This window comes from Coenobita brevimanus, chromosome 107 (assembly GCF_032717465.1).
Source record: "Coenobita brevimanus isolate Jiangsu-jjx chromosome 107, ASM3271746v2, whole genome shotgun sequence".
NCBI classification, from domain to species: Eukaryota; Metazoa; Arthropoda; class Malacostraca; order Decapoda; family Coenobitidae; genus Coenobita; species Coenobita brevimanus.
The window spans coordinates 8,832,795-8,845,161 of record NC_137060.1 but is presented as its reverse complement, the minus strand read 5'-3'; the positions used below and the strand labels follow the sequence as shown (position 1 = coordinate 8,845,161).

General features: G+C 40.7%; 1 protein-coding gene across 1 annotated transcript in view; it reads left to right on the top strand.

Annotated features, from left to right (window-relative positions):
- The window catches only part of Grip (Glutamate receptor interacting protein), a 644,837-nt gene that overhangs the window by 605,574 nt on the left and 26,896 nt on the right, over positions 1 to 12,367 (top strand). The window contains exons 15-16 of the mRNA XM_080285631.1: positions 1,047 to 1,205; positions 7,131 to 7,307. Of these exons, the coding sequence (XP_080141757.1) occupies positions 1,047 to 1,205; positions 7,131 to 7,307 (336 nt within the window). The remainder of the gene's footprint in view (positions 1 to 1,046; positions 1,206 to 7,130; positions 7,308 to 12,367) is intronic.

Genomic DNA, 12,367 nt, shown 5'->3' with positions numbered 1-12,367 from the left:
GATAGTGATGGAGTTATTCACTGAGTGGTAGTGATAGTTATGGTGGTGATATGACCCCCTTAATACCAATACAGTGGCTGACTGGTTAGCATTGCTGGCTGTGAAGCTGCTGATTTGGTAGCACCAGGGTTCGAATCCTGGTATAAGCAGCTGGCACCGCTCAGTTCTGGAGTTCATCCACGCATTGTAGGTTAGTAGGTAAAGTGAATACTCTGGGTAACACCTAAGAAAGGTGACTGTAGTAACCTGGACGATGCATTTCACAGGATGGTAGGTAAATAACCCACCATTGGCTCAAAAGCCTTCCCCATTTGTATTTAATCAGCATGGGTAAGGGTTAATTCTGGTTATCACTCTCCCTCCAAGGAGAAGGTGCAGTTCTGCATTGCACCTCAAATGGACTGATTCAGGTACAGATAATCAGGAAGTACATCAAATCCTCATTATAAGCTACCTTTTTAGCATTCTGTTTTGATGTTGATCCACAACATGTTATAGAAAATTCCATGTTATTATTACACTGCCACCTATAAAGTGGGTTTATTAGTTCCCCCCAATTTACAGTACCAGTATTTTTGAAAAAACAGTGATAACTTTGACCATATTCTTAACTTGTAATCAGACTACCTGTCTTATCCATTTAATTTAACCTCTTCAGTCTGATGATGTACATATTATTATATTCACTCCAAACCAGCTAGATGCTTTTATTAAAATTAAGGGAGATTTCTTGCAGTGAAGGTTTGAAAGGCTGTACAGTATCTAACCTCTCCATTTCACACTGTTAATCTGAATGCAGTCATGTTGTGGTAAAATATTAAAAAAGAAATAGCATTCTGAAGAGGTTAACTTGGCAAAACTGGACCATGTCCCCATTTTCATTGCCAATCCATGACTGGGTATACCTACAGGGGCCACAGGTGTGTACATTCCATTCAGTGACACCTTCTCATTAGTTTATTCTTGCTACCCCGATACCTCTTGTACTCATTAGGTTTTGCTGACTGATTTTGCTTTTTTTATTTAATGACCATCTTGCTGTGCAGGTGGGCTTGCTGACCGTACAGGTGCAATCCACGTTGGTGATCGTCTGTTAGGAATCAATGGGGCATCCCTAAGAGGCCGGCCACTGAGTGAAGCTATATTGATGCTGCAGAACTCAGGTGATACCGTCACTCTCAAAATCTCACGTCCTCGAGACTTGGGTAAGCCATAGTTTTCTGGACTCTAAAGACATTAGAATGTCCATCATCATCATCTTCACCACCACCACCACAATCATCATCATCATCTTTTCCTGCCTAAAATGGTGTGAGGTGGGGTCCACAGTGCAAGGAAGGAGAAAGCATGAATGAGAGAGAAGTATCAACAGCATGCCCAGTGAAATGGGCAGACATCAATTCACTCACAGTTCAACTGCACAAAATTCTGACTCTGAGTCACGGATCTAACCATCTACAAGTAGTTTTTGGTATTTTTCTTAATAGATGTGCTTCACATTACATAGCCAATAAGGCCAGTATATCAACAAGCTGGTAAAAAAGAAGTTCAGACCCTTATCCTTTTTTTTTTTTTTTTTTTTTTTTTTAATATGTCTGACTCTGGGCATAAGCTTCATAGCCTGTTCCCAAGGCTCAGTAATCCTCTTCCATACCATACAACTCCACAAGTCACCATTTTGGTGCCAACACCCATCATCCATATTAAATACATGCTAGTGCTGTCTCACACAGGATTGGCATACTGGTGTTACAGTAAAGCCCCAAGTTTCGCACCTAATTGGTTCCATGAAGAGTGCTGCAAACCATGAAACTGCTAAAGTTAGGTCATTGATCCTATGGGAAATAGACTAATTGGTTCTGGGTCCAATGCCAACTCTCCCTAATACCCATTTATCTATCTATCTATCTATCTATAGCCCGACGCCCTAATCCCGCAAAGGGTGGCCGCAGACAAAACGCCTCCAAGTCACTCTGTCACCCACCAATTGACTACCCTCCCCCCAACTCACTCCCCCCTCCCTCATAAACCTCTCAACTCCATCCCTCCACCTCATCCTCGGTCTACCCCTCCCTCTCCCTCCCTCCACCTCACCTACATACACCCTCTTAGTCAGTCTTTCATTCTCCATTCTCTCCACATGTCCAAACCACCTCAGTGTATTTCTCCTAATCTTTTCAACCACATCCACATCTACCCCACAACGTTCCTTCACTTCTTCATTCGTCAACCTGTCCCTCCACGTCACTCCACATGCTCCTCTCAAGTAACTCATTTCCACTGCTCTCACTCTTGACTTGTTCCCCTCTTGCAAGGTCCACGCCTCGCTTCCATATGTCAGGGTAGGGATCACAATACCATCATGCAGTGACTTTTTAACTTCCATACTCACCTCCCTATTTCTCATCACGGCTTTCAGTGTACCAACAACCTTTCTTCTCTGCTGTACCCTTTCACGTACTTCATCCCCCAAAGTTCCATCCTTACTCATCACACTACCCAAGTACTTGAATGCACTCACATTCTCCATATCCTCACCATCCAACCTCACTGCACACTCTGTGACTTCATTCCTCTCAAACACCATAACTTTACTTTTGTTTACATTAACTTTCAGCTTCCTCCTCCTACACACTGTCCCAAATTCATTCACCAAACCTTGCAACTCCCATTCATCTTCACTCAACAATACTGTATCATCAGCAAACAGCAACACCGGAAGCTTCCAAATCTCACCCTCATTCATTAGGGCCAGCCCCACATCCACTGCCCTACCTTGCATCTCCTTTACAACCCCATCCATATATATATTAAACAGCCATGGAGACATCACACACCCCTGTTTCAGTCCCACATTGAGATCAAAGAACTCACTCAGCTCACCATCCACTCGCACCGTAGCCCTAGCTCCTTCGTACATACTCATCACAGCACTCAACAATTTCCCCTCCACTCCATATACAATGTAAAATTTACTGATCACACCTGAAAAGAGACTAGTTTTAATACAAAGTACATAATAGGCAAGGAAACTCACTTAGAAGGCTGGATAGAGGTGCTTATCCCTTAAACGACGGGCTAATTTCCAATTTTACATCCGTGTGGCCGCTTCCCATCCGATCAGCGAAGTTAAGCAACGTTGGGTCTGGTTAGTACTTGGATGGGTGACCGCCTGGGAACACCAGATGCTGTTGGCATCCCTACGTGTCAAGTGTGGTTGGTCGAGGATTAGTGCCCCTCCCTGTAAAACAATTAACTCTAAGCCCTTGGCCACCCTGTTTGGGATACATGGCGTCTGGCAATGAATGAATGAATGAAAAAAACATCCGTGTGGGGCAGGTTATTTTGGAAAAAATGAAGTGTTATGAAATCAGACAAAACATGCATAAATGGATCAGAATAGCTGAAAAAACAAAGAACTTGATGTTACCCACTTCAAATTGCTCAATGGCTGAATGGTGGAGAGAGGTGAGTGAGAGGGGAGGTGGCTTGTCAAGGTCACTCTCAGTGGCATGTGACAGAGCAGGCGGGCAGAGAGTCTTGTTTTCTGCTCTTATTTGTACACTGTTCTTTATCTCCATGGTGTAATTTGAACACTGCACACTATATTTATGTAAAATCATTTTTATCTTAAGTTTATCTGTCTATCTATCTATCTATTGCCAGACGCCTCAATCCCGTATGGGGTGGCCACAAACAAATTGCCTCCACATTGCCCTGTCCCACGCCATTTCACTGTCCTGCTCCCAACTCACACCTCCCTCTCTCATATACCTCTCCACCCCATCCCTCCATCTCATCCTAGGCTCTACAGTTATAATTTTACGTATGAAAATATTGTGTACAACTGTTCATATTACCACACTTGTTCACACTAATATGTCTTCAGTGTGTGGTATTCTCTGAAGCAATTGATACAGAGACCCACACCACACTCCTGGTATATAATAGGCCTGTGGAATAGAAATGCATTCTGGAACGTCGATCGTCTTTTCCTTGATGGACATTCCGGAACGTTGACCACCTTTTAAGGGTTAATGAAAGGGATGAGGGTGTAATTTCCAAGGCAGGTGGTGAGGTCACTGAGCCCCATCATGTCTGACACCTCCACCCTCCTCTGCTGCTGCTGCCTCCGCCTCTCCATGCAACACATCCATGATTTTACTGCATCTCTTCTGCGGCAATGGCGGCAAACAAGTGATGATCGCTTTCCATGCACATGGTTTACTTATGTTTTCTAATCGCTAATGGAGGAGTTTTTGCACAAAATCCATAATTTGGGAATATTTGCATGAAACTGTGAATGAAGTCGCTAAACTTGGGGTTTTGCTGTAGTGGGGGTATTTTTATGACATGTTGGTGGGTCTTCAGGTAGAGCAGTAAAGTCTGCTTTATGAAATTCAAATCCTTGACCCTTAAAGACCACAAATCTCTGACCCTGACTATCTCCCCAGCTGCATTTTGAGTCTGATTTTTCAGCATTCACCAAGGTAAATTTTGGTCTTATGAAGTTCACGAGCTTGAATTTAGACACCTGAAAATGTATATTTCACTCTCATATGCCTAATGGTTACAGCCCTATCGACAGTCAAAGATAAGAAAAATTCAACCCCCGTGTACAAACAAAAATAGGAAAATTTTGGAAAATTCATTATTTTTGCCCAATAACCTTACAGAAACAACTATAAACAATATAATATACATTCCTATGCATAAAACAAGTTGAAGGAATGAGCATGAAAGTAAATAATGATTAATGGTGTGGAGTGTGGCTTGGAAAATCCCACGTCACCAAGAATAAAGGGGGAATAGGGAGGTGGAAATAGTGTGGGGGGGCTTTGGAGGGAGGGAATCTGTGTGGTACACACATTCATTACAGTGTAGAGGGGGTATGGGAGGTGGTTTGGGTGGGAGGTGACATTCAGGACAGGGCCTATTGGGGCAGAGGGAGGTGGAGAGATGGTGGTGGGGGAGACCCTCCTCCTCCACACCTAAGGGGACCAGTCAGGCCAGACACCACCAGATATTGTACTTTCCATTGGTTAGACGGGGATACCTCACACCAGTTTTTGGTAGCTTGTATACAATCGATGATCAGAGGACTTTACGTACCAAGGCCCGAACACATCAACAGATGATCATAGGAGTACTTTAAGAGTTAACCTGTTCACTGCTCCAAAAGGAATTCGAACCTGGGTCCATTAGGACTGCTGGCCGCCTCTCTACTGATTCATCCACTGCCTCCCTTCATAGATAATTATCAAACCCATTCAGTCTCTTGTCAGTTTCCCAATTTCCACAACTTCCATACCTCACCTTCTTGTACACTCATTTACCATATACATCCACATTCTATTTTAGCCCACCATGTATCCTCCCACCTTCAAACTCATTGACATACACCCACCACTCTCTCTACAGTACTTCCATATCCATCCACCTTCACGTGGGCCCACTATGTCATGTCCCACCTTCAGACTCCCTGACATATACCCTGTTCACCATCCTTTATATCCAGTATTTCCATGTTCGGCCACCCTTTGTGGGATTAGGGCGTCAGGCTATAGCTAGATAGATAGACAGATTTCCATGTTACCATACAGTCTAAGCACAGCCTCTTTTAATTTCGTACAGCAGACTTTCTTACTACACACCTTTCATGGATCATCCATCCATCCATCCATCATCCAATCCTACATTGCCCCATGAGGAGCATAGGAGCCCAGGGCTAGGCAATTGGTCCTGACATTTAAGATGAGAGGGACCAACCTCACTCATCCCTGCGTGGCATTACGTGAGCAATAAACCACAACCACCCCTTGGGTATAGACCTTCACTGGCTCAATCCGATTGGAGCACAATAATTACCCACTAAACCACCAGGTGCCAAAATTTGGTTATATGGTTACCACCCAGCGTAGTAAATAGTTTCCTGGTGTACAGGAAACCATTTGGCTTGTCACTCAGTGTAGGGTCACCCATAGGCAGAAGGAAAAGGAAAGAATGAAGGAATGAAAGACAGAAGAGGGAGTGTAAAGTCACCCGTAGGCAGAAGGACGAGGAAAGAATGAAGGAAAGAAAGATAATATGTATTTTTCATCCAGTCTATTCTATGCACTCCACACACATTCTTCAATACTGTAATTCCATTTTCATTGCTCTTCTTCTTGTCCTTTGAGGCTAGGCTGCTTAAGCTGAGAACACGTAGGGATCATTTTGGTAGCATTACTTGATTTAAAAAAAAAAAAAAAATCTCAAAATTTTACATGATTTACAGGTCACCTGACTTTCATAACTACTTGTCCCATGACCGCTGGGCTATGTTTTCATTTTTTTTTTTTTTTTTTTTTTTAAGGGTCCAACATGCTTGCATGTGTCAGACTTGGTCACCAAATGGCAGCTCTCCACCACCAAAATGGCTGCCAGTGGTCAACTAGTTGACCTTTGGTGACCTTGACCATAACCTCGAGTGCCCATTTTCAAATTCATCCAAGATTTTGGCCACATCTTGATACTCTGAAAGTTTCATGCTGATAACTCAAGCTGTTTATCAGACATCTTGTTTACCCACACACAAATAAAGTCAGCCAGCCAACCTCACAACTGAAAACATTACCACTCTGCTTGCTTACCACTCTCATTGCAAAGTGGTATTGTTTTCATTTGTGAGGTTGTCTGGCTGGCTTTGTTTATGTGTGTTTTACATTCTGAATTTGCATGAAATAAGAAATGGAGGGGCAAAATTATGAGCTGTGGAAAAACTCTCTGGCTGTGCAGGTGGTGAGATCACATCATGAGATGGCTTCTAGCTCTTATTGTTTATTTTCATTGCATTATGAATGCATCTTTAGTTTAGTGTTAATAAACAATTACTCATATATAAGTAATATAGTTTTTTTTTTTTTTTTCAATTATTTCCGGTTAGTTTGAAAATTTGGTAAGTTAAACTACCCTAGAGCCCCATATAGTTTGACCTATGAAGGGCTTACTGTATCTCCAAAGGTGCATAAAATCACCCAGAGATAATAAGAATTAATTGGAAAATACAGTATGTCATTGAAATGAAAGCTATCAGTGGTAGAAGACCAGCTTGCTCTTTGTGGGATAACAGTTAATTAATGTCCTTCCAGGTGTGGCAAGTGAAGAACTGTCCCGCGAGGACTGGCTGGGTCGATATGGTCCAGCGCTGCCCTCAGTGGACTCAGCTGTTGAATCGTGGGACAGCTCTGGCCTGGACCCTCCACCACCTGGTTCTACACCAGCCATGTCCAAGAGAGACTCAGGCTCAGATATAGTGTTCAGATCAGGTCAGCCATAGTCACTCTGTTTACTTTAGCTTGGCATAAAATTGCCATCTCTCTGTCTATAATGAAGCACTGCAACGAGAGATTAACATTAGAATGTGATGCTACTAATGAAGAAGTGCTAGAGACCGGATGTTGGGTCATGGTATTGTCTTATTCTGGAACTGAATTTGTAAAATAAGCTTCAGAAGAACGAAAATCTCTGCCAAGTGAAGGTGGATGAACTGTAGCTTTGTAAGATATCTTTAGTTTTTTTTTGCATACTTTATATAGATATTATAGTGCAATAATTTATATAGGGATTTTTAGTTAATAAAGTGAGATTCTGTCCTACTTGATATTTAATGATCAGTACGATCTCTGTAGGTTTTTACATTATTTACGTTTTTCTTGATTTCATGATGCCATTGCAGTTTAAATGGAGGAGTTATACCCACTCATGGAAATGTTGTATTGAGAAGATACAGTAGATTCAACTTGACTTTTTAACCAAAACTGTTGTATCATCCTAATAAGCAGCATTTCCATATGTGAGTATGATCCTTCCATCCTTTACATATCTTTAGATCTAAGGTAGTGAAGATTGATTAGTTTCACAGGATCTCTAGGGTCCGAATTCAAGACAAAGTTTAAACCTTACGTTCAAGGCTGGTTCATACCATCGAATAGGGATTATTCGAATAGAGATTATTTGATCCTGAATTATACCTAGGGTTTAGCCATATTCAAGTCCCTGGATTATATCACAGGTAATCCGAGATTGAGTAATCTGGGACTCAAACCTTAGAGAAGCACACATTTGGTCACAGTGATCTCAGCCAATCTGCATGCATTTATCATATTAACTTGAATTTGAATGTGGTGGGAAAACCAACCTCTAAAGAAAATGAAAAGCATTCTCTGCCCAGTTAGTGCATTAATATGACAAAAAATAATCCATTATACTGTATAATGAAATATCACCATAACATGAGTGAATAAAAATTTCATGATTATTCATGAATAATTCAGTACAGTACCAGTAAGTTAGTAGGCTTAGTGCCCTTCACGACTTCAGTGACGCAGTCATGCATCATTTCAAATCCAACGTCAGAAATTCTGATGACGCGTTCACACATCATTTTAAGATACTTTTGTAATATATTCATCATAAATTGCATTTAAGCCTCATAATATCAACATATCATTTTGACTTTTTATTTTGTTTGTATTCCTTTTTTTAATATACTACCGTAGTGTAAAACTATTTAGCTTTAAAATGACACCCAAACCAGCATTCTGTCATGAAAAGTGGATTTACACAGACCGACCAAAGAAAAATATTGTAGCTCGAAGATGCGGGGCAGTGCGAGAGTGGCTGACTCTAGGACAGACTTAATCTGACTGGGGCTGACACCTGATAGAGTTAATAATATTACTGGGTGCATAAACTCTTTGCATTTGCAGTTCATTCCATATTGGCACAGCTATCAATCTGCATCATTCTGTCATATGCGAATTTAATAACCATAAGAGTCTAAATGTTATAGCCAGTATCAGTTGTTCATTGCTAATACAGTGTAAAAACATTACTTATCTAAGCAAGTTATGTCAAACTGTATTAGTCTTACTGAATCACAGGGGAGGAGTGACTTATAAATAACCTGTTTAAATTATGTAATCAATTATTACGAACGTTTCTTTGAAACAAATGGAAATTTTCAATGTAGCATATTATATGGGTACTAGAAAAGTATATTCATTGATGAAAATGTTTATATTACAGCACAGGTACTTCAATAACACTAGGCTAATCTTTGCACAACTGACAGTTTTAGGATGCAGATGTATTGTGATATACAGTACAGTATATTAGGCTCCTGTTTTCACAGGCAACAATTTTGTGGTAAAGAAGTATGGCAATACAGTAATAGGCTTCTGTTTGTACAGCTGACAAAGTTTTATTATCCAGAAGTATGGTAATAGTAGGCTCCTATTTTCACAACAGCCAAAGGTCTATGATAGAAAAGTTGGTTACAATAATACTGTAACAGGCTACTGTTTTCAAGGCTTCTATAATTCAGGAGTGGAAAAATTTGTGCCAAGAGTAAAAGGGAAAGAAAACAGGAAAAGGGAGTGGTTTAATAGAAGGTGTATGACAGCAAAAAAAGAGAGACACAGCGTGGAACAATTGGAGCGAGAGAGGTAACAACAGAACAAAGGAAGAATGTAAAAGAACTAGAAATGAATACATAAGAATATGAAGAGAGGAAGAAAGGAATTTTGAAAAAGGTATAATAGACAAATGTAAAGATGAACCCAAACTGTTCTATAGATTTGTTAATGGCAAACTGAAACAAAAGGAAGGAATCACCAAACTGATAGTAGAAGGAGAGGTCTATAAAGATGCAGCAATGCAAGCAGAAATAATGAACAAATGTTTCCAATCAGTTTTCACTAATGAAAAGGAGTTTGTGGAAGGGGAGGGAGTGACTAGAAATGTAGTAATAAAAGATATAAAAGTGGAAGTACAGGAAGTGTATAAATTACTGGAAACTCAAGATGTACAGAAAGCCCCAGGACCAGATGGATTCTCTAATTGGGTGCTGAAGGAATGCAGAGAACAACTGGCGGATAAGATTCACAGTTTAATTGTGTGTTCTCTGGAAGAGGGGAAAGTGCCTCAGGAATGGAAGAAGGCAAATGTGGTCCCAATTTATAAGGGAGGAAACAGGGAAGAACCCCTGAATTATAGACCAGTGTCCCTAACCAGCATGGTCGCAAAATTGTGTGAAAGAATTCTGAAAGATAGATGGATAAAATATCTGGAAGAGATGAATATTTTGGCTGATAGTCAGTTTGGATTTAGAAGTGGAAGGTCATGTGTTTCCAACTTGTTGAGTTTTTGCTCAAGAGTGATTGACGTGCTGCAGGAGAGAGATGGTTGGGTGGATTGTGTGTATTTAGATTTGGAGAAAGCCTTCGACAAGGTACCTCATAAGAGACTAGTGTGGAAACTAGAGCATATAGGAGGACTGAAGGGGAACCTCCTGGAATGGATGAGAGATTTTTTGAGAGACAGACAAATGAGGACAGTAATAAAGGATTGGAGGTCTGGATGGAGGGAAGTAACAAGTGGAGTCCCACAGGGCTCAGTGTTGGTGCCAGTAATGTGCCTGATTTATGTAAATGATATGGTAGATGGAGTGAACAATTATGCAAGTCTGTTTGCTGATGATGCAAAGATCATGAGGAAGGTAGAAGTTGAGGAGGATTGTAAAATGCTGCAGGAGGATCTGGATAGGATACATGATTGGAGCCGGATGTGGGAAATGAAATTTAATGCAAAGAAATGTAAAATATTGGAAATGGGTAAAAGTACCAAGAGGCCATCATTAAATTATTTGATGGGTAATGAACCAATCACAAAAGCGAGAGAAGAGAAAGATTTGGGAGTGCTGGTCCAGGACAGTTTGTCACCTGAAAAACACATTAACAAGGCATTTAGAGAGATGTATAAACTCCTGACTAATATATGAGTAGCTTTTCATTATATGGATAAGGAGATGATGAAAAAATTGTTAGTGGCCATGATTCGCCCCAGGTTAGAATATGCAGCAGTAGTGTGGTCCGCACACAAAAAGAAAGATATAAACAAGATTGAGAGAATACAAAGAACAGCAACCAAAATGGTCCCCAGTCTGGCAGATCTGTCGTACAGAGAGAGGCTGGAAAAGCTGGATTTGCCTTCCTTAGAAGAAAGGAGAAGGAGGGGAGACATGATTGCAGTGGTTCAGGATCATGGTGGGAGTAGATAAAATTGACAAAGAAGATCTGTTTTTATGGGATAAGAGAGTAACAAGAGGACACGGAATGAAACTGAAGAAACCAAGCTGCTTGAAGGATATCAAGAAATATAGTTTTCCTTATAGATGTATAGACCTGTGGAATAGCCTGGACAAAGATATCGTCCAGTCTAAAAACTTAAATGAGTTTAAAGCTAAATTTGACTTATTGAGAAACAGAGACAGGACCCCACGAGTGTAGCTCATTTCCTGTATATCACAATTAAGTACAGTAAATACAATTAGGTAAATACAACTTACAATGTTTTATTATACAGAAGTACGGTAATACCATAGGTAATGGCTTGCACAACTAAGAGTTGTATTATACAGAAGTAAAGTAATAATTGGCAACTGTTTACACAACTGATAAAGCTGATGTTTGCACAGCTTTCTCAATGTGGAATGGGCAAGGGACTTTGATATTTCGGTAAGTTTTATGACATTATTATGTGTGTCAACCTCTCCTCTCCGCAAACTCTTCAATCTGTAGGAATATTTGGAAAGAATAATCTCAGAATCTTGTTAACAGCCTTGATCTCTTGTGAATTCACCCCCGTGAGGCAGTTTAAGCAGCAGATGAACTAAATCTCAGATTTAACGCCTCAGCTGCTCAAAACCTTGTTCTGAAATGTGGTGATCTGGGATTATGTTGTAATCTAAGTTTTCAGCTGGGGATTGGGTTCAAAACTGACACTTGAATTTGGGCCTGAAGGTCTGGCACAATTTTGAAATGTAAGTGAAATATTGTCTTGAATTCTACATTCACAGTCAGTAGTATTCATCCCAGCTACAAGCACCAAAGTTTGTGATTACTTAGGTCACTACCTGTTCATTACCTAGAAATAAGCTGATCATGAATCCATTGTAGGTTTGTTTGGTTGCTGTATTGGTAAAATTTTCCTTGGATTATGTGATTTGTGGTAGGTGGGGGCACTCACCATCCACTCACTCGATGTAGTGCTGCTGTCAGGTGTCTGCCCTTTCCTCTCCTCCATCCCTCTTTCCTTCCACCCTCTTCTGTCTTCCTTTACTTCATTCTTTCCTTGTCCTTCTGCATATGGGTAACTTTACACTTCCTCTTCTGTCTTTCTTTCCTTCATTCTTTCCTCTTCCTTCTGCCTGTGGGTGACTCTACACTGAGTGACAAGCCAAATGGTTTCCTGTACACCGGGAAACCATTTACTACGCTGGGTGGTGACCATATAACCAAATTATGGCGCCTGGTGGTTTAGTGAG